The sequence below is a fragment of the Syngnathus scovelli genome, chromosome 17, assembly GCF_024217435.2.
Source record: "Syngnathus scovelli strain Florida chromosome 17, RoL_Ssco_1.2, whole genome shotgun sequence".
NCBI classification, from domain to species: Eukaryota; Metazoa; Chordata; class Actinopteri; order Syngnathiformes; family Syngnathidae; genus Syngnathus; species Syngnathus scovelli.
Genome location: NC_090863.1, coordinates 8,171,464 through 8,193,562, shown reverse-complemented (window position 1 = coordinate 8,193,562; position 22,099 = coordinate 8,171,464). Strand labels below are relative to the sequence as shown.

Below are 22,099 nucleotides of genomic sequence, written 5' to 3'. Positions count from 1 at the left end.
GAAATAGTAAAAAGATAGATATGGCCCGCCACATCATTTTATGTGGCCCGCAAAGACAAATTGTATAGCAAATTTGTGTCATTACTAGAATTGCAAATTGTCTTCACTTTTAATAACATCTTCTTTTTTTTAATATTTGACCAGTTTTTACTCATCTGATTTGAAAACGAGTTATGTGTCAGTTTGTTTTGTAGCTTTTACTGTATATAATATGAGGGGCTCATACATTTATTTGGGTTGACAGTCATAATGGCCCTCCAAATGAAGCTATGGCTTTTTAAAAAAAATAAAAATATATATATATATATATATATATATATATATATATATATATATATATATATATATATATATATATATGATCATCCATCCATGACATCTTCTTCCGCTTATCCGGGGTCGGGTCGCGGGGGCAGCAGCTTCAGGAGGGACTCCCAGACTTCCTTCTCCCCAGCCACTTCATCCAGCTCATCCCAGGGGATCCCAAGGCGTTCCCAGGCCAGCTGAGAGACATAGTCTCTCCAGCGCGTCCTGGGTCGTCCCCGGGGTCTCCTACCGGTGATCAGGTTTATAATTTTTTTTTTTTTAAAGGCCAACTACAGTAAGGCTTTTTCTACTCAATTAGTCATTACTGTATCCCCACCCTCAATGCAGAGAGCATGTATCCACTGCAGAGACTTTACCTCATCTTGATGCTGACCATGCTGAATCCTTAAATGTGTGCCTGAAGCGCTCAAAGGGAATTTAAAGCAATCACAGCAAGACACAGACCACTGAGAGTGAGCACACATTATTAGACACAATTACCTTCTATCTGCACAGCTTCACTCGTGTTGTTTTAGCATCGGGTTGTTGAGAAAATGATCCTGAAATGCTATGCAATCACCATCGAGGAGGAAATCACTTATTATCACACAACATACCGTCACGTTGTTTTGGAAGTGAAATTGAATCCTGTGGATTTACATGAGTGCGCCTCTGTATGTTTAGCGCATTCATCCATATCATGGACGTTCAATATTTAGGCAAAGCGGCTCAGATGGTAATCCTCATCCAAAGTGAACGCTTGCATGTTTTCTTCTCGGCGCCAAATGTAGAAGTGACAGGGGACGCTTGGCTGCAGACAAAAGACACGCACCGATATGTTGGGTTTGTCCTTCATCGGCCCTTCACTCCTATTTCATTAATGGATGGATAGATGATCAATAGCAGCAGGCTGGTAGAGGGGGATTAGGATTAGAAATCAATGGTGCTGTTTTCTTCATGCTGCCAGAGATAAACAGTGCCGTAAGACACTGAGTTTTGAGGACTATGTGTGTGTGAGAGAGGGTAGACACACACACCTTGCCCACTTTGCCAAGCAAAATGTGAACGTACGGAAGTAGAAGATCACAACTGCAGGTTTTTATGCCAAGTTAGCTTCACACTCTCTGAGAATAGCTGGAGATGACTGAAGAGGAGGCAAGGAGAGGTGAGGGAAGGCATTCTGCGTAGGTGAGCCTTGGTCCTCCACTCAAAGACATTTAGAAAGGTACCCTTGATCTGAGCCGGCTTGCTCGCTCTCAACTTTTGTCTCCTCTCACACTCTCAAACACACACATACACACACAAACATACCCTCTGTGGATTGTTATGGGAGTTAAAAAGAATTCCATTATCAATATTTATTGCTTTATTTTGTTATTGATTCTCGTAGATTTTCATTGGGTGAGGCAATGAAAAAAATTCCAATAGATATTAGCTTGTTGTTCGTTACAAAAGAATACATTATTTTAAGTATATTTACATGCTCTTTATTCACTACATTCTCTATATATTCAGTGTGTGTGCAGGAAAGGAACAAAAGTAAAGAATGATAAATAATAAAAAATTAACAACATCAATAGAGAACTGCACAGTTACAATTTTTGTCAAGATATCATTTATACGTATGGAAGCATACATAGACTTACATTAACAAACATTTGTTAACATTTTTTTTTTCATGACATCTGAAAACCAGGATGTGTGAGCCTTTTTTTTTTTTTTTTGTCCTTTTGCATTAGTTTTGCGTTGATGTAATTTACCTCCATGCCACAAGAGAGACTCTCATGCATTGTCATGCATTGTCCTGGGAAGCCTATAATAAAACCCGAGGTTGATTTGAACATGGCAGGGTTTGACAGGAAGCCAACAATTGCCGGCTGTGTCAAACGTCAACCAGTGTTTTGGGGTTTTTATGAGTTATTTGTTCGTTTGGGAAAATAAACCTGCACGTTTAAGTGCATTCTAGTCAACACTGTTTATCAGCCCCAGGATTGGATTTATTTTGGATTATTGTTCGCGGGGATCGTTTGGAAATTCCTGATGTGGAGAACAAATGTTTGGGGTTGGTGAAGACTGGAGCGGCATCAACCACAGAGGCAAGCCGAATATCAGCGTCATCACATCGGGAAGGACTCTTCAATGCTGGCCAATGCTCCATGCAGGTATGTTTTTTTTTTTTTTTTTTAATTGGCCATTTTTTTATTGGTTTGCACACATTCACAAAAATGTTTGACTGAACACTTTGTCAAAGGATGTTCGCCATCTTTATCATGCTTTCATTGAAAACTAGAAAAATCTTTTTCACATAATATTGCAGATCGAAATGTGACAGTCAATAAGGCATGTTTGACATTGGACCACTAGACATTGCGACAATATCTCCCTACAACAGTTATGACAAAATAAAATAAAAATACAATAGGTGTTGATTGAAAAACGATATATTTTTTAAAAGTGCAATAATAAAGTGCAATAAATAACCAATACATCCTGGATGTTTATGTTGCTAAAAAAAAAAAAATAGTCCATATTGCATAGCCAGCATATTGATCAATATAATTTTTTTGCACCACTCTAAATTGTTTGGAATTTCATCTCTGAGAATTTTCTCTTCTTACTTTTATATTTTGTTTTTATATGTGTATTTCTATGAATGACTGAGTATGTATTTGCCTTTATGTACAGTATGAGCATCATTTGGACTAAATGCTTTTAAGGTTGATCTGAATCACAGTTACAAAATTCCACATGCAACCTAAGTTCTCTGCATCAATGCAGAGGAGTACTGTATCAGTTCGATCGACAACTTGCGAGCTCGTTTCACACTCTTCTTGCTTCTCGCTGCTCCTCTCTGAGCGACTGAAAGACAAATGGAGTAAAGGAGGTGATAATCGGGAAATCTTGAGAAGCGTAGTCGATGGATGGATGGATGGATGGATGGATGGATGGATGGATGGATGGATGGATGGATGGATGGATGGATGGATGGATGGATGGATGGATGGAGGCAATAATCAGGAAATCTTGAGAAGCGTAGTGGATGGATGGATGGATGGATGGATGGATGGATGGATGGATGGATGGATGGATGGATGGATGGATGGATGGATGGAGTAAAGGAGGCAATAATCAGGAAATCTTGAGAAGCGTAGTGGATGGATGGATGGATGGATGGATGGATGGATGGATGGATGGATGGATGGATGGATGGATGGATGGATGATGTACACTTACCGTCTGACGTTCCTCATGAGTCATCCTCAGAGCTGGAATGAGGAGAATGCACACAGCTCTGGTCGTCCTGAGTCTGACGTTACCAAATTTGACCAGCAGAGGGCAGCAATAAGAGAAAGGAGGAGGACAGTCATGCAGGAAATGAGAGATGACAAAAAGCCTCAAAAAGCTAAGATATTCCTTGTCACAGTTTCATTTAAAGCTGCAAATAGTTTTTTTTAATGATCAGACTTTTTATTTTTCTTCAGTAGTAGTAGATTTATGAATTATTACAGATGTGTGTGATAATATGAAGCCAACTTTTCATGTGCAGCTTTAATTATGATGTGACTTGTTCACTTTGGGGCGGAAGATTCAGTTGCTGCTAATAAGCTTGGTCCGCTCAGGCGTGCTTAAAAGCCACTACATCTCTAAAGAAGCTAATACAAACACAACATAAAACTCTTAATAGGCATAACTGAAATGTCGCAAGATCGTGGCCCTTCAGAAGAGAGAATTTACAATTCATTCAGAACATTTGACAACTTCTGAAGAGCCACAAATAAATCTGCGAGCTTCTCTCCTACAGTTGTGTGCCGCTACGCACAATCAGTCCAGAACTCAAACTATCATGCTGGTGACTTACGGTGTAACTCGAGCTAGAGTTTAGCTTACGACGGCCAAGAACGGGCGAGTACACCCAATATCTTCCATCTGCATACTGATGGACAAATAGATGAATGGATTCACACATACACAGAAAAATCGGATGTAGAATTCTAAAAGAAAAAAAATGAAATGGACAAAAACTGTACGAATGATGGTGATGGTTGCTCAGGCGCATGAATGCAGGTTGACATACATCATGCGAGTGAAGGAGCCTTTTTTTCCCCCTTTTTTTTTGCTGACACCTTCAAAACGACAAGCGCTGGCAGCAGAGGCAGCCTCATGCTTGAGAAACTCCCCTTAAGTGCGTGCACACCGTAACGCAAGCTCTCCTTCCTTCTCACCATCATAACTCTATCACGCTGTCCTGACTGAGCCACTGCAAGGAGACCCAGCAGAGCAAAAGAAGCAAAGATGGATTTTCACTCAATTTCACTGGCGAGACAATAACAATGAACAAAAGGAAGAAAAATTTGGCAACTCGACCAGCAGTCACAATATTGCCCTTCCGTGCTATTTTTAGAAGCGGTTTGGTTGATGCCAGGCCATTTTAGTGACTTCTGATCTAGAGTGCCAAAAATCCCTGCTTCCATTTCCAACTTTTTGTGAACTGGGATTTTCTTCAAGTCGAACAAAATGACAGAAGTACAAAAGGACTTACAAAGTAGATATCAGAAACCTGCACCTCCCCATCCAGTGAGTTGTGGCTGCTGGAGACGGACAGCTGATTGCTCATTGGTTTGCCTGCAGGGTGGTGGGGAGACGAACTTTGCGTGGAGGCGTGAAGGGACGCGGGACGGATGGGGGTAAACGCCGAGGACGGCTGCAGTGCGGTTGGGGCCGGAGGGCTCGCCGAAGCGGAACGTGTAGCTTGCGTGCGAGGGGTCGCCGCGCGTGTGAGGGGGGAGGTGAGTGCTTCGGTGGAGGGGCGGATGGAAGAGGAAAGTGTGGAGGAGGACTGGCAAGCTGATTGAGCAGTGGCGGAGGAGGACAGGAAGGTGGGAGGAAGCGTAGACGAGTAATGCGCAGTGGAAGGAGGAGGAATGAAGCTGGGCTGATTGTCAGCTGGCGAGCTCGCTTCGGTCTTCTGTGTCAGCTCAGTGCTGGATGGAATTTTACTGTACACAAAAAAAATGGATATCATTATTCATCACTAGACACCTCTTGATGTTATCACATATAAAAACGGTGTGTACCTGAGCTCAACCTCTACCGTTATGGTCTCCTGTCTCTTCTCATGAACGTCGACAATCTCTTTGTGGAGCCTAAAATTATACAACAAGAATATTAATGATTGCTAATTTTTTTTTTTTTTTTTTTCTCCTCACTTTGCCATATTGGGTGAGAGCATTTGTTTCCTGCAGCGCGGGTGCTCGGGTGTATCGAAGGGGGTGGTGGTGGGTAAGGAGTTGTTCGAGGAGAGCGTGGTGGCGATTGATGCCGTGGTGGCGTCTTCAAAAGAGGGAGGCGTGCAAGGCGGCTCTCTCCCTAATTGGCAAACAGAAGAGGATATGATTATGATGAGGAACTGAAAAGCTTTTTTTGAGAAGCACTGATGGGTCATTTCGACCCAGCTTAGCAGAGCGACACAAGTACAGGGCAGTTTTTTTTTTTTATTTCTCCGGCTTAGATTCTTAAGAGCGATTGCAGAACAGCCGATGACAGCTCTGGAATTTATACAGACGGGGTAACATTTGGAAAGCTTGCAATGTTCCAGTGTGCCCAGCAAGCATGTAGTCTGTCTGGTTACACAACTGACAAGGTGGAATTTATGAGCATTGAGCTGTGAACGTTTTGGGATAAAAACTACATGAAGAACATACAAAAATCTACCATTGTATAAATATTAAGGAAAAAATAAAATAAAAAGATGATTAAAATGGCTGTGGCATAAGCATCCTAAGAGTGCACTTTTAGTTTGGGAAAGTTTTGCTTGTACTTTATTTTGTTGGCACTGCTGCTTGCTGCTTGCTGAGCTGTTCTTTCTCCAGAAGATCAATAAAGGTTGACTTTATCCCATTTAAACAGAAAATGGAACACTCAAGTAGGGAGGATTTAAAGTTGGCGTGCCAAAGTTCAGAATGAAACAATGCAAATACAAAGTAATAAAAAAAAAAAGAGCGCTTAATCTTTTTAGTTTTACGACTCGTGATGGCTGTCAAGTTGCTCAGAGATTATTTTTGGATTTATATGAGACTGCACCGAAAACGTATGTTGAACAAGTCCTACCGCTGTCCTCCAGCATGAGGAAGCTGTGAGGTCCTCGCAGGCTCTCCAGGTTTTCCTGCCTCTCGTCGTTTTGCGACGAACGCTGGCCGGCCGACCCGGATTTTAACATGGCGAGAGTTCCTCGACCTCTCTTTGAAGGAGATGGTCTCAATGCTGCGAAAAGAAATCATCTTAGTTATTAAAGCTCAATGCAGCTATTTCATTTTAATTTTTCAAACTCACAGCAGCTCTTCCTGAAGACGACGGCGCTACAAAATTTGTAGAAGCGCTCGGCGTAGAAACCCGGCCTGTGAACGGATACTGTGTCCTGAGGGTCGTTAGGGAAACAAACGACTGATATCAGAGCGGTATTTTATGTGTACTGCATAAAAGACATACTAAAAGAAATGAAGCAGTTGCAGTTTTATTAGCTTGATTTGTTTGAGTGCTACGTGAGACGGAAATCTACTCACCCCATCGTGGATGAGAGACTTCCAGGAGTGCTCCAATTTCTTAATCAAGCTGGAAGATAATTGAATAATTTAGGTCAACTCTCTCGATTTATCCAAAGCGTTAACTGCTAACTTATGTGAAGCAAAGTGCTAAAAGTCACACTTTAGATTTTATTACAGGTCGTACAGGGCTGGGTTGATTTCGTTAGCTCTCATCTATTTGTAATGTGCAATGTAGACAAGATTGATTGAAATTCCTGACGTGTAAATTTACTTTCATATTTAAACAGTGTTTTGGCGCCATCTTGTGACAACTTAAGGCATTTCAGGAAACACAAAAACTGTAACTCTTTGTAACCTCCACTAACAACCCAGGCGAAATTTAGCTTGAAGAAAATTTCTTTGACAGCATTTACTGCTTGCCTTTTTGGCCTATACTTTGGCACCATCTTGTGGCATCTTAGGGCATTACAGAATGAGCAGGAAAAAAAACAAAGCAAAAATCTGACGATGGGTCTCGTAGAAAAAATAATAATAAATCAGTCAATAGGCAGTGGGTAACTTGGCGATAAAAAAGGTACTAAAATATGCTTTAGTTGATTAGAAAGAGTCAAGGGCTTTCCAAAATGACTGACATCTAAAACACAATGTCCTATAACGTTGTTGAAATTCTCACAATGTCTCAAAGTGACTGACTTTAGGCATCAATAGTAAATGAATCATTAAAATGCGCGACTTATACCGATAGGACTGCAGAATGTCGATGATGCCGACGAACAGGAGGAGGTGCTCTCCTTTGACTCCCACGGCTGGAATACCACCCATTCTGCAACAGAGGGGGAAGTTATCATTCAGTGTGTGTGTGTGCATGTGTGTGTGTAGATAAGCTTTTTGTGAGACCTACGTGTCATCGTGATCGAGAGTTTCCCTGCATGTGGACCCTCCCTGTATGGACTCAATTGCAGTGGAGTACAGAGCTCTCTGAGCAGCAGGCCGCATTTCATCCACGCCACCTGCTGGCGAACCTTGGGACTGACGTTCTCTCTGTGCTTGTGTCTTGTTATGGACTCCGAGGAGCAAACTGTAGTCCATTATCTTGAAACTCTCCAGCACCTGACATGAAAAGAATAAGTTGAAGAAGTTTGGATGTTTCTTTACTTCCTGAGAAGAACGCAAAAGTCTTACCAGACAGTCTCTTTGCAGGGTTTTGACCAAAGCATTGTACGTGTCCTGGTCCAGACTGAGACCCTCGGGAACGTCACTCAGGAAGTCCAGATCTTTAAAAGTGGGTTTGGTTTTCTCCCGCTCTTTTTTCGACGCTCGCCTCTTATAAGTGGAGCCCTTCAAGTCGAATTTAAGGTGCATGCGTACAGAGCGCGGTAGAATATTGTTCATCACAACAAGTCGGATGTTTTTACCCCCGCACTGGACACAATAGAGGCCAAAGAACTTTGGCAGCAATGTCCGAGGGTTCTGGTTCAAGTTCTGGGGAGGGCAGTGAAAATGTAGAAATTAGAAAAAAATCTGTATTTGTGTACATGACAAACACTAATCACAAAAAGCATTATTGGACTTTAAGGTAACATTTGAGAACATTTGTTTCCTTGCACCTGCCGGACAGCGTGACACATTCACGAGGTCTTAGCTCATGCTGCGGTTCTGCTAAGTCTGTTAAGGAGTACTTAGCTAGGTCCAACCCCTCCAACACACAACTTGATGCAGCTCATTTAGGAATGGCTACATTTGGTAACCGATGGCAACTGAGTGTGTTGATGTGGGACTTACCATGTAGTAGCCAGGAAGCAGTTTTTGTAGAAACTCTGCCTCCTTGTGTTGGACAGTTTTGATAATGAACTCATCATCGCGTGTTACGTAGAAAATGGAGCCGCTCGCTCCTGGATTGGTCAACTCGATCAGTGGCTCATTACAAAGGGAATACTGGAAAGAAGCAGAAATGTAATGTCAAACTGAAGCAAGGACACGCCTTGGTTTATTTTTTTTTAGCAGGATTTAATATTTTGACAGCTTTATTAAAACTGAGCGAGCAAATGGAAAGGACAGAAAGTGTATTGCTCCAGGTTGAGTTTAAAAAAAGGGAGCATTAGTAGCTAATCTTCCTCTGGCACAACGAGACCGCATGAGCTTAAAGACTTGTGCTGCACATGTATGCAAATGTGCATGGGTGTTTTATTTGATAACTTCAAGTTCCCACAAATCTAAATTATATTTAGCTCACGATCGAATGAGAGCGATTACACTGCTATCTTGAAGTTTATCAAGTGCGTGAAAGAAAATTGTGCAGATCTGTGAAGTGGATTAAATGATGAGTTCAAGCCTTGTTAATTGGTGCTTGAAGCGGTGATGATTAAAAATGCTGTTTTGATGCTTTGCCGTGCAACAAATTAAAACGCCTGCTCAAAAGTTTTGGAACACCTGGATTTTCAATTTTTCAAATCAATTATTTTACTTGTTAAAATGGTACAAATTAATTGCTTTTTCTACTTCACCCAAAAAAAAAAAAAAAATTACCAGGTAGTCATCTGGCCGGATTCCAAACAGTTCCCTGAAGTAGCGGAAAGCCACGGGGGCGTAGGTTTTAAACCTGAAGTCTGGAAAGTGATGGGCCGGTGTAAGGTTGCTGCCCTCGCTGCGATGAAAACAAAAGTGGATTAGACACTGCGCTAGCTAAAATGTTTCCTGTGCCATTCGTAAAAAAGCCACCTGGGGAAGAAGATACTTTCCACCACATAGAAGTCCTGCATGAGCACGTCTCTCTCGGGCTTGGAGCTGAGATTGCCAACCGTATAGCCAATACCCAGTTGGATGGCTCCTTTTAAGGCGGAGGAGGAGGTCTGGGGGCGGCATGAAAAAAAGAAAAAAAAATGTTGAATAGTTCCACGGAACGAAATACAAACAGAAGGATAAAAATGGCAACCTTCTTGTACGTTGTCTCTCCTGAGGCATCGACTCTCCTGTGGCCGATTTTCTTCTCGTGAGCTTGGCCTGCTCCAAATGGGGACGGCATCTGTATCGAAACATAGACGTCTTGTCATTTCAGACTTTAACCTATACGGACATGAGGTGGAACACTCACCTCTGCTTGACACTTTTTGGCTGGATCTACACGGACAGAAGGGAAAATACAAGGGCAAATGTTAATGTGATAATTGTTTGTAGAATCAGGCGGCATCTATTTGTCCAGATGTAACTGGTAACATAGTTGAGTTCAATATTTATTCACCTGCTTCCCACTTCGGTTTGTACATGACAAATATCATCCCACTACTACTTTCAAAGGCCCTCCAATAAAAGTACACAAAGGGACAAATGGATTTGGCTGCAAAATGGACAACAGGAATAAAAACAAGTTTGATCTGTCGTAGGAATTTTTGTGAGGTCAATGGTGCCTGACTCTTGCATGATTGTCCGAAACGCTTTTATAGAATCAAGATTTTTTTAATCAATATGCCACCTGCCTGTGCTAATTAATTTTCTACAGTCAAAATCATTGTTACAAATATTGGTATGTATACAATACGGGTGCAGCTATCGATTATTCTTGTATTCGAGTAATTGGCGAGGGTTTTTTTTTACATCGATTAATCGGATAAAACATGCTTTTGCCGTTTTCTTTAGAAAATAAAGACAGTATGTATTCCTTACTGCACAACGAATCATGGAGCCAGAGGAAAAAAATCAATCAATGCCTTTTTCTAATCAAATTATTTGAATTATTCAATGAATTGTTTCCACCCTACTATACAGAAATAAAACTTTAGCAACCTAATTCATAGCAAATTATGACTCAACTCACCAGCAAACGAGTTTAGGTTTGATGTTCCCCAAACAGAAAAGCAATGAAAAAGGAATCAGACCAGAGCAGGATAGGATTTCTATTCTTACAAGAACCACGTTGGTCCTGAGAAGGAAAACACTCTATTGGATTGACTTCTTCCTTAATCTTAGCGTCACCATTGGCTGACGTCTGAAGATCACATTGCTAACCAACCAGACACGAGAATTCCGAAACGTTGGTTCAGCTAATAAGATGACTCGTTGCTTACTTGGCTTGCATGGCAAGATAAAGCAGCAGTGGAGGAAGTCAAAGGGAAACGAAATAACTTTATCTACGTCGAAGTTCAACAAACTGCTTGGCTTGCATGGTCATGTAATTTTTTTTCAGGCCATGGCACGGCAAAGATTAAGTACAAAGTAGGGATAATGAACTTTTAAGGCACGCAAAGCATTTGTAGCAGATGTCACTTCATCTCTGAGGCATCAACATCAACGTCTCTTTCGTGGATATGCAAATTCAAACAATAAAATAAAAAAACATCACATTTATTCAAATTGTGCAAATCGTGCTATTACATTTGCACTTGTATCATCGGTTTCAAGCACATAAATCTTTTATTTGCAAATGTCTGAACATGTATTTTGTGAGCCAATTAAAGGTACAAGTCTATGTAAAGCAATGCGCCCAGACGTCCAAACCTGCGTCTTAATCCCGAGACAAAGCCTGTCAAGCATAACAATGAGGATTAAGATTTGGTAGACACACACATCCATACGGAGGATTGGGGTTAAGAAAGAATTTTATGTCATGAGGTGTAAGCAAAACACAAGTTTCAAGCCATTTCCTATTGGCTCGTTTGAAAATTGAACATTGTAAAATCAAATATTAGGGACTTGAGTGTTATTGTAAATGTTCTTACTATAGGAGTCTTCTGGACTAATGGAGGGAATATTGTACATCCTGTTGCTGTAGTTTTTAAATCCATTTTGGCATCATGCACAAGAAGAATAATCCGGTAAATTGATGCTAATTTTATGCAGTGTTATGCAGGTTCACACATTTACACTCCACATTCAATATACTCTGATGTAACTCTTAATTTATGATTGCACCTAAATATCATAAACCTGCCACGCATACTCTGAATTATTTTATTTTTTGCTTGAATATCTGCAGCGGTTCTTTGAAGCGATAGCAACGAGGGATTAGTGTGTGTGGTTTATGTTCTAATAATTCCATGTCGCATTATGTAAGATCTGACAGGGAGGAGGGAAAAAAAAGATATGCAAAGATGAGGAGAGGCTGAGGAATTAAATCCACTAGGGATCGGTGTCGAGAACCGGTTTCATGTGCATGTATTCACATAAACAATTCCAGTACATAGCCATTCCGTCGACTTCTTTTACCCTCCGGCAGTTTTATTCCAAGCTTTCAAGTGTTGGGTGGAAGCATCCTAAACAAGCCTGTTGGGCCATTTTGCAACAGAACGCCAGCTGTGCGTGAACTTATGATACGCCTTTATCTAACAATCTAATCTGTTATTCATTTCAACAGCTTCTTAAGTGCCATTTAGTTGTGTTTAACTTTGGAGATAGATAGTATAGATGTGTATTTTATCTTGAAAAACTGCTTGTTTATAAGAATAAGTTTTTTTTATTTAACCTAAGTGCAATACATTTTTTCCTAGATTCATGCACAGTTTTATTTTTTTATAGTCATTATATATTGTTATTTGTCAGCCTGTACATAATGTTACAGTGGTTTATAAATTAGTCATAGCATCAATGTGAGCCACTTGGAAAGCATTTTCTTCAGGTAGTACTACTGAGCTTCTTAATATGAATATGATATTTAATGCAAAACATTTGAAGGGGTGTATTATGGGGACATCTAAAAGGTTAGGGTGATATTGATTCGGAAATCATTTACATGATCAGTGTAGTCACATGATGATAATAATAAATAATAATAAATAATAATAATATAACCACATGAAATCTCAGCAAATTTATTTCACAAATATTGATAACCCTTCGCAATGTAGCCACTCAATGTCAAAAATGGAATAAACCTTTCCTCACTAAATATTACAGCACTTCAAAATGGCGAATTGACGACCGCATACGGGGCAATGTATGATGGATGGGAAGTCTTTGCAAACACGTGAAATGCATAAATTCCCACCTGTGTCTGCGAGGTCCAGATGCAGACTGAGCCCAGCCTCCTCCTCATTTCCCCGGCCAGTTTCCGCAGTCACTTGGTCCAGCTCCATGACGGCAACCGTGCCGGATGCGGCGGTCGGAGAAAGCGTCACATTACCACCTTGGCTCCGCAGCCCACATAACTTTCACAATGGTGGTTAAATAAAACGGAACTGGTAGGCAGTAAGAGAAATAAAGTGACATTATTGTGCAGCCACCTCGCCACGCGTCACTTGATTCGCGACGGATGCTCGTCCACGCACAGTAACGTTACAAATCCAGCTTCAGTCAAATCTCGACGTCATCATTTCACGCTAACACGAGAACCGCCGCATATAAATAAGAGCAGAATGTTAAAATTAAAAAAATGAGACTTGGAACATACTCAATAATATCCAACTGTATCATTAGTGATTTCTCGTCATTGTTGGAAGAAAGTATAAATATATTTTCAGATATGTAATTATTTTTAGTCAACTTTTGTTGCTCCCAGTGCCATCTCTGTTACTTTTATGTAAAATCTCGGTTTATGTTGGTTTTGCAATCGTTGCCCACCGTTTGAGAGCTTTAATGTCCGATGAGATTAAGTTTGCGTTATTACACAAAAATATTAAATGCATCAGATTATGCAAAATCACAGCGCAAAATAAGTGTCCGAAAACATTGGACGCGTGCAGAGAACGCGTAAGCACTTGGCAATAATCTTCTGAATTGCAGTACAGTAGTATTACCAATAGATAGCGCTATTCTCGCGTGCTACTTTTTCTGAAGAATTGCGCAAGCTCAGTTGAGCATGCTCGCTGCTGCATTTAGTCTCAACTTTCTTTGAACAACATATCCATAAATACAACAAATTTAAGGATGAAATCGTTTTAAATTAAATCATACAACAATGCCCGAAACAAGGATAAATTGTTATAGGTCAATGGTAATTGGATCATTTCCACCATTTGTACTTTTGAAATTCTTGAGACTGACGCAATAACTGTGCAGCAAAACATAATTCATCTTTTATTGACATTTAATTCTCTGTAAAGTAACACTGATAATTATGCAAGTACAGCAGACAAATACAATTTCTACCTGATGGATACAGATAAATCTAAACATTAACGGTCGAGACCCTATGATTCTCACAAGCAAGTGAATGCAAAGCAAAATTAAAAATTTAGCAAAAATGTCAATCTAGAAACACCTTTTGCTTTCAGTGAAGCCATTCTCAGTAGTTTGGGACCGTCAGCAGACTATGACATCTTTGCCTTTAGGCATAATGAATGATTATATAAGAAAGGAATGGCTGCAAGATCACTAAGGAATCTTTATTCATATGGTCTTGTAGGGTGGTGTAGCAGAACGTCTGGAGGTAGCTGCACGCCGAGTCATCAGACCTGTCCGTCCCAAGAATCGGGTTCACAGACAGGACATCATTGGTCCACACATCCGCACACCAAATAACCCTCAAGTCCATATGGGAGATCCGTTTGTGATCGAAGACATTGGCTGTTATTACAGGTACGTAGGCAGATCCTTCTCCACCACCTGCAAATGAAAATTATAAATTGATAAGTTGTTCAGAAGACGAATGAATAGAAATTGTGGATTGAACAAATGCAAAACAGTGTCACTTACGCTAGGATCGTCTGTTGGACCGTACCGTTTCACCACTTCTCCCTCTTTGTTTATGAGAAACTGTCAAGGAATTAAAATGTGTCTGATTAGTATGCAGGGAAAAAAGCCCAGGAACAATAATATTACCAAAATATTACAAATTACCTTAGTGAAGTTCCATTTGATGTTACTGTGAAAACATTGGGAGAGAAAAATGGATCAGTTTTGTATTTCTAGCAATGAAATAAGATTTAAAAAAAAATAGTTTGCACTATTTACGATGGATACAATTATGATGGAAAACATACTTTCCAAAGCTTCCCTTTCCCTTCGGCTGTGCTTTCATCCATTTCCAAAGAGGGTGAGCGCTGTCTCCGTTTACATCAATTTTACTGAAGAGGTCAAAATTTGCATTGAAACCTTTGGCAAATTCTTTAATCTCCGCATCAGTTCCAGGCTCCTGTAAACCATCACCAGGAAGAAACAATTTTTCAAAACGTATCCGTTATTGTGTTAATATTATATATCAAAAGTGCTAGTGGTAGTTACCTGCCCTCCAAACTGGTTACAAGGGAAGCCAAGTATGCGTAAACCCTTCTCAGCCAGGGAAGCGTGCATTTCCGCAAGCTGAGTATAGTTTACGCGGGTCTTTCCTCATTTGGAGGCCACATTTACAATGATGCAAACATTACCCCTGTCACAGAAACATACAGCCAACCGGCAAGTCAGGAATAGTTATTACGATTTTAAAATTGCAATGGTAATACTGAAATGTGTTCCTAATATTAAAATGTAATTTACTGTAGTTGCTTGGCAAATAACAAAATATTAGAAAAAGCTCTGACTACTTTGCCCAGTTTTTTTTTTTTTCTGCCAAGTATAATGCAAACACAATAGTAGTGATGCGTTCAAGTACCCCCAATCAGCCACCACTAAACCATGTGCTTGTCCTTATGTTGCAAGAAATAATTGGGGAACTCTGCAATACATTAAGTCATGCACGACATCTCACCTGTATTTTTCAAGAGACACCTCATTGCCATCAATATCCTTGGCAGAGAACTCATAGATGGACTTGGCATTTTGCCAGTCGTTCACTTGTGCACACTGCATAAAGATGAGTAAGCATAAGGGATAAAGGTCAAGATGTATAAAGATACGGTGTACAGTCGTACACTGCCGCGCCATTTAGCATAAGAAGTTAATGGCACAAATCCCAACGTAGGCATTACACAAATCCAACAGACTAGAGTTAATTATGCATGACAAAAGAGCACATTTGAGACATAACAAAGCCATTATTTGCTATCGATGCATAAACAACAAAACACGCACTAAAAATATTGTACCGAGGTCGGACCTATTTCTCGGTTGCACCGCGTTTTAAAAATAGTAGCACAGGTTACCCAACGTTGCAAGCGCATTGACAATGGTGGGTAAATAAATCGCTTTAATGGCGTAATAATAGATAAATCGATTGCAGTGGGTTGAAATGCCTTTACCATCGTTCGGGTTACTCCTCTGCTCCCGAGTACGCCTATCAACACGGAAGACGTTCGGAATAACCACATGCTTATGACACCAACGACTGGTGTTACGTCATTTCTTAGCCCCACCCAACGATTGAGTAACGCGCATGGGTGTTGTCCGATGTTTTGAATAAAAATTACAAGAAATGTAAATTCTATAACGCTACCAACGGCCATTTAAAAGCCATTCAAAATTCTTTGCATGTACGCAAATGAATAGTCAATACCTTTTTTTAAATTTTTTATTTTTTTTATTGATGCGGTTTCAACCTTTGAACGGCAGATAGCGCAGTCTAACTGTAGAAAAGATGCCTGCTTTTTTTTTTCAAACCTTTCTAATGAGCTGAATTTTGTCCAAAATATATAGTATAGAAAGAACACATCTCGGTTTATATACTATACTGTTTGTATATATTTGTATATTCACGGTTTATGTACTGAATGCAAGTGTATCTCTTTCCATGGGCGTGTCTGTAGCTGCAGGCACATATGTATATGAAGTAGAGTGGGGTCAAAGGTTTTGTACTTGAAAAAACAAAACTCAAACTAGAAAAAATAAAACTTGAAATTGAAAATAAACGTAAAATAAAAATGCTTGAATTAAAAGTTTTTTCGAGTTGAAAATAGTTTTGGTTCACTTTTGTAAATGTTTTGGCGAATATATTTATTTTCAGGTTTCACCATGTATTCAAGATTTTAGGTCTTTATTTTTATTTGCATGTTTTATATTTTCAGATTCACATCTCTTTTTTTCAGGTTCAACTCTTGTTTTTTTTCAGATTCTGATCTTTTTTTCCAGGTTCAAATCTTTTTTTCGAGTTTCACAATAGAATGACCCGTATCTGACGTGGGGGGCGTGGTTAAACCTGATAGAAAAAATGTGAATCTCAAAAAATAAAACGCCAGTGTTAGAGATTTGCTCACTCCAACTTATGTTGCAAGAACCACACGGAAGACAAGCAAGTTCTTTTAGACACCTGCAGGTGGAGAGATCACTCGCTACAGGAATGAAATCTGGAGCCTCTCTCAACTGCAAAGGCATATTTATTAAGAGAAAGAGTGGGGGTATGAGTGGGCTGAATAGAGAGCCCTTGTCCTCTAGTCTAAACATCTCAGGGGATGTTTTACGATCTTGTGATAAGGAGGACAAGGTAAGGTATTTATTACCTGTTGCATTCCAACATAATCCTATGATAAAGATAACCTGGAAAACCCTAACAGCCAGTGTATTGAAATAGACTTGAAGACTCTGATCGTGCTACTTAAAATATTTGTGTAATGCAATTTGCCTCCTTTAATTGAGTCCTGTGTTTTAACTAGTTTATGCTATTTGTCAGTAAATCTTGTTAAGTCAAGTTCAGTAAGACAGGTCCATATTCAATTAAAATGTCACACGACCCCCATAATGACAGCTGTTGACCAGGTTGACGTTATGTGCAGCACTGAGCGATTGCCATCCAGAGATCGTGGAGGGGGGGTCCTGCAAATGAGCATCCCCTGCAGTTGAGGCAGTGGGATGTCTTCCTCGCAAACACACATGTATGAGCATACAGGCATTGGATGATACGGGGTGTCATGTTGTCTAGAGTGGAAACCTTCAATTAGGCACAGTGATAAAACATGGCTTCTACATCTGTAAAAACCTCTCCAAAGCCCTTAATTAAACTCCTCTCACACAGCCAATTAGGACTCAAAATGAAATGAAAGGCTTTCTATAATAGGGATCAAGTCTGTGTGTCTGCACGTGAGCGCACAGATCATTGGCGTTTTCATTTATCTCAGTGGAGTACAACAATTTGAGATACAAATACAAACGTTTTGAGTTATGGTCATGGATTAAATCATATCTGAAGGCACCACTGCAGTTAAAATACAATTTTGAGGCAATTTATTGGGTAGAAGGTGACAGCAACTCCTGTTAATTAAATTGATGCAACAGTTCTTTTGCGTCACACACTGAGAGCAAGTTAACAGTCCCTCAAAGAAATTAATGACAGAAAGGACACCGAAAAAAAAAACGAAGCTTTATTTAAATCTGAAAACAAAACAGTTGCCTGGTAACCACCTCTGCTAAACTTGAGTCTGCCAACCCCACCCTCCATAACACACACAAACACACAGGCACGCACATGGACGCACACGCATCGCTCCGGGAGATTAGCTCAGATGGTTTAGAAAAACTTTGGCTAATTTCTTACCGTTTCTAAGCAACAACTTTGCTTTCCGCTTGCCTTTGCATCTCTTACGTGTCAGAATTTTTTTTTTTAAACGGACCATAGAACTTTAGCAGCTCCACCTGAACATTTCAATTCAACAAAAAAAATCCTCCAAATCGAAGAATCGAAACAAGGCTGATTATGTTTTTTCATTTCAAGAATGACTACGCCCACTCATCACTTTCATATTAAAAAAATCATATTAACTTCCAATGGAGGGTTCTAATGAAAACACCTACACATTCATTATTTGCATGTTTGAAAATTTGTAACAAAGGAAGTGCCAAGAAAACAGATGGCAACCTATATTTGTACCGGGAGAGAATCGTTTACATTTAACCCTCGCACTCTGAGGGTCTCGGTTGGCAAGGCAACAGATACTGCAGTCTGTTTCCCCCAACTGCGCTTCTCAATAGTCCACATCAGCCTTCTTATCAGCCTCCACTTTCCTTCTGACCATCACGAGACAAGGCTGACATGTCATGCTCCGCTCTTCAACGTTTATCCGACAGGTAATTAACAGCCCATTGAATTCACCTCAAAGCCACACCACTAAAATCTCGTCTTAAAATCGATGTGAAAACCAATAGAATCTAGATAGATAAACACTTTTGGTAATAATAATAGTGCAGAGGAAAGTTCAAATCATCTTGATAATCTACTACAGTAGAACCTCATTTTTTGTGATTAATGGGGTCGTGATAGTCTGACTAAAGCTGAATCATGAAATTTAAAGCAATATTTCATATAGGAAATCATGTAAATCCAATAAATCCTTTCAAGGCAGTGGCTGAGCTAGAGGGGGGTGGGTGGGGGGGACTGCCTCCACCCCTAAAATATGATGCCAGCCCAGAAAATTAACTTTTGCATGTTTTTTTTATTTTTCTGGGAATTTTAAAATATAATCTGTATCAGCGCTTTCTGTAGAATTTCTAAAAATTTTGTAGACCAGCTGTGATATACTCGTTCAAGAGTTCCAGAATAAATTGGTTGAAAAGGTCGATCATTCTAAAAGTGCTCCAGTAGTTACTTTAATGCAATAGCAATTAAAATTGTTGCATTCTTGCACTGCAACAAGCGAGAGCATAAAGGGCACCCCTTTAGTCAGATGCAAACCAAACCCAACTCTTGTGCTCTAATTGAAAATGCTGGATGAAAGCGGACACAGCTCATTAAGCATCGAGCACGCTGTGCTGCTGTGAAGCGGCGATGTGGCCGCATGTGATATTGAGTGGCGGTTACTAGAACAGCTCCCCTACAAAAACAATGTAAATAATTTTCAAATTGAAATTAAAAAAAAATCATTTGACATTCCCAAGTGAGCAGAAACCGGTGTGGTACTGTGAGTCCATCTTGGATAATGTAATTATATTTAGTGACTCTAAATTCGAAATTGTAGAAGAAGAGTGCTCATCCCAAAGGTGATTTACCTTAATTTACCCTCCGAGCATGAAAAAGTCATTTGAGTCTCTCCACAGAACAACACGCCCACACTCAGCGCCCACCCCCCACCGTCACCAACATCCCGTCGGCAATTTGCCTAATGATGATAATGACTAAAATAACATCAGATTCAGTCACTCAGCAGTCGTTGCCCATCGGGAAAAATACAAGAAAGTATGTCTCGAAAAAAAAGTGAAAGTGTTGATCAAGATGGCTGTGAAGCAAATATTGAAAAAAAAAATGTTCATGTTCAAAAAAAGAGAGCAAAAACATTAGTCACAGCGGAAAGGGCCTCGGTTGGAAATGTTGGTGAACTGCGAAGTGTGTGACGTGCTGCTCTCTGATTTCAAACATCACAAAAGCAAGGCAAGAACCTCGCCGTGCACTTCCTGCCTCACAGCAAGACTGACCTCTGTAGATGAGTTGGCTTTTCCTCGGGCTAATCAGAATAGTGCCTATCAATTCCTTCGTTCGACTCGCTCCTTGGCGCTCAGCGGGGGTGTTACTCCCCCCCCCCCCCCCCCCCCCCCCACACACACACTCAATCGACTCACGACAGTAGCATGGATGAATAGTGAGGTTCAGGAAGGTTATCTTCAAATCCTACTCAATTCTTCTCTCAATTTGGAATGTTGACAAACTGCTCTTGGTATTTCTACAGCTTGGTAAATATCCAGAATATCAGTGAGACCTCAGAGGCGGTCTGTGACATTTTCATGATATGGTTTGAGGTCTTTGGATTGTTTGATTTTCCGAAGGGTGTCTGGTGGGCGAAAACAGGAAGTATTTGATTATGACTGTGAGTTGGAAACTCCATATTTTTTTTAATTTAAAAATCAAACAGAAAATAGTTTTGGGGCTACAAAAAAAAAAAAAAAGTATACAGAAGTGTAGAAATGCACTTGCCTTTTATTTATTTTGTTTCAATTGGAATTAAAAAAAGTATTATTGTGACAGATGCTGCTAGTCCATTAGCATTTGATAGCTTTGTTGTTTTTTGGACGTGTATCATTTCCAAAGGCCTTATTAACTCACTCTTTTTGTGACTGTTACGGTGACGTCGACGGCTGTGATGACTTAATCAAAACACGAATAAAATCCTTTTTTAAATGATTAGTTACCCTCTCCAATTGAATACATCCCTCATCACTTTCCATGCTGTGTACAAAGACTTAACATTACAACAACAACAAAATCAGCGTCTTTATTCTCAGCAATTAAAATATTCCCGAGGTCTAATTAGCATCATCTAACATCAGAACCAAAGAAGGACTGCGGGAAACTAGCATCATCACCCAGAGTTAATTACACATTCCCGTGGCTATGAAGCGTAACCAAGTGAGTAGGCATGCATTTCCAACGCTATAAATGAGTGAAAGGTTTCATTGTTTCATCAAAGTGAACTCAATAAAAATAGACGTACAATTCACTTCCAAGTTGGGAAAGTTGATTTTATTAACAGTAGCATAAATGTGATTTTAATTTGCTACTCTCTAGCTGCCTCTGCTTGGTGTTCGTTTTATGAGAGAGTGAGCAGATGGAGATGTTGGCTGGAGAACATACAGCGGCTGTCTTTTTTCTCCTGCCCTCCCAGTTTCATATCTGGAAATGGAAATGACATTACTTGTTGCTTTAGCAACAGGGAAGAAGACTTGTCAACCCCCTTCCTTAGAGCAATAACCTGTCATGTAGCAATTCCTCTGTAGTCACACTGAAAGTGTTTATTTCATCATTTTTACACAAGTGTATCAACCATGATAATAAAAAAACGGTTATTATCCGCAAAGGAATTGTTTCATCGGCATTGATTTGTTTGCGGCCGTAATTTTTGAAGTGACATTTTCAGTGTGCTATATTTTCAGATGGATTTCAATGACATGAATCAGTCTCAGGGAAAAAAAAAAATCAATGCGTCACAATTTACAGCACGCCTCAGGTCTAATTAAGCCGTTCTCTTTGGTGAGTGACACTCATAACCAGGTAATGAGTAGTGGGTGACTCAGAAGTCTTTATTAGAGAATGTTCTAGAAAAAAGAATTGAGTGAAAAGGAAATTATAGCCAGATGAGATGTTAGATGTTTCACAAATGAGGAAATTGTTAATTATAAAAAAAAAAAGATCCGAAATGTTGTCAACCCAAATGCACATTTGGCATCAATTTTAAATGATCATACGGAATCTTACGATATATTCTTGTCAAGTTGTGATTGGGTTGTATTATAAAATACTAAAATCTACTGACTGATTGTTTTTGCACGTGTTTATGCATTGGTGGACAAAAGATAACAATGGTGCACTGGTTCAAACTCGCTGATTAGTGTCCAAGCGCAGTTTGTAGGCGGTCTTAACATTAAAAATAAACCCTGTGGTGTTAATCGTGTTCTGTGATTCTCTCACCACTTAAAGTCCTCCTCCATTTCAAACACCCTCACTGCAGTGTTGCCATTGTGCACCTCCAAGG

The 22,099-nt window shown here is 39.9% G+C and overlaps 2 protein-coding genes across 6 annotated transcripts; both read right to left on the bottom strand.

The window, feature by feature from the left end:
- Nucleotides 1–1,777: 1,777 nt before the first annotated feature.
- LOC125985146 (phosphatidylinositol 4-phosphate 5-kinase type-1 gamma) lies at nucleotides 1,778–13,152 on the bottom strand. 5 transcript variants are annotated; one of them, XR_007487234.2, is made up of 18 exons: nucleotides 12,826–13,150; nucleotides 9,940–9,965; nucleotides 9,781–9,870; nucleotides 9,567–9,697; nucleotides 9,375–9,492; nucleotides 8,631–8,783; nucleotides 8,031–8,330; nucleotides 7,750–7,958; nucleotides 7,588–7,671; nucleotides 6,867–6,915; nucleotides 6,637–6,721; nucleotides 6,415–6,567; nucleotides 5,514–5,673; nucleotides 5,382–5,450; nucleotides 4,847–5,303; nucleotides 4,530–4,564; nucleotides 3,541–3,613; nucleotides 1,778–3,165 (listed from the first exon to the last, which is right to left on the bottom strand). XR_007487234.2 is itself a non-coding variant. In XM_049747744.2 (18 exons), the coding sequence occupies exons 1-17, from the start codon at nucleotides 12,911–12,913 to the stop codon at nucleotides 3,554–3,556; spliced, it is 2,307 nt and encodes a 768-aa protein (XP_049603701.1). In that variant the 5' UTR covers nucleotides 12,914–13,152; the 3' UTR covers nucleotides 1,778–3,165; nucleotides 3,541–3,553. The 5 variants fall into 5 exon arrangements, 3 of the variants coding, with proteins under 3 accessions (XP_049603701.1, XP_049603703.1, XP_049603702.1); XM_049747744.2 differs by lacking the exon at nucleotides 4,530–4,564 and adding an exon at nucleotides 4,166–4,240 and having other exon boundaries at nucleotides 12,826–13,152; XM_049747746.2 differs by lacking the exons at nucleotides 4,530–4,564; nucleotides 12,826–13,150 and adding exons at nucleotides 4,166–4,240; nucleotides 10,660–10,750.
- Nucleotides 13,153–14,138: 986 nt separating this feature from the next.
- LOC125985250 (phospholipid hydroperoxide glutathione peroxidase-like) lies at nucleotides 14,139–16,115 on the bottom strand. Its single transcript, XM_049747920.2, has 7 exons — nucleotides 15,953–16,115; nucleotides 15,463–15,557; nucleotides 15,000–15,144; nucleotides 14,759–14,910; nucleotides 14,616–14,640; nucleotides 14,472–14,531; nucleotides 14,139–14,381 (listed from the first exon to the last, which is right to left on the bottom strand). Exons 1-7 carry the CDS (start codon nucleotides 16,019–16,021, stop codon nucleotides 14,349–14,351), a joined length of 579 nt encoding a protein of 192 aa, XP_049603877.1. The 5' UTR covers nucleotides 16,022–16,115; the 3' UTR covers nucleotides 14,139–14,348.
- Between the last annotated feature and the right edge of the window lie 5,984 nt (nucleotides 16,116–22,099).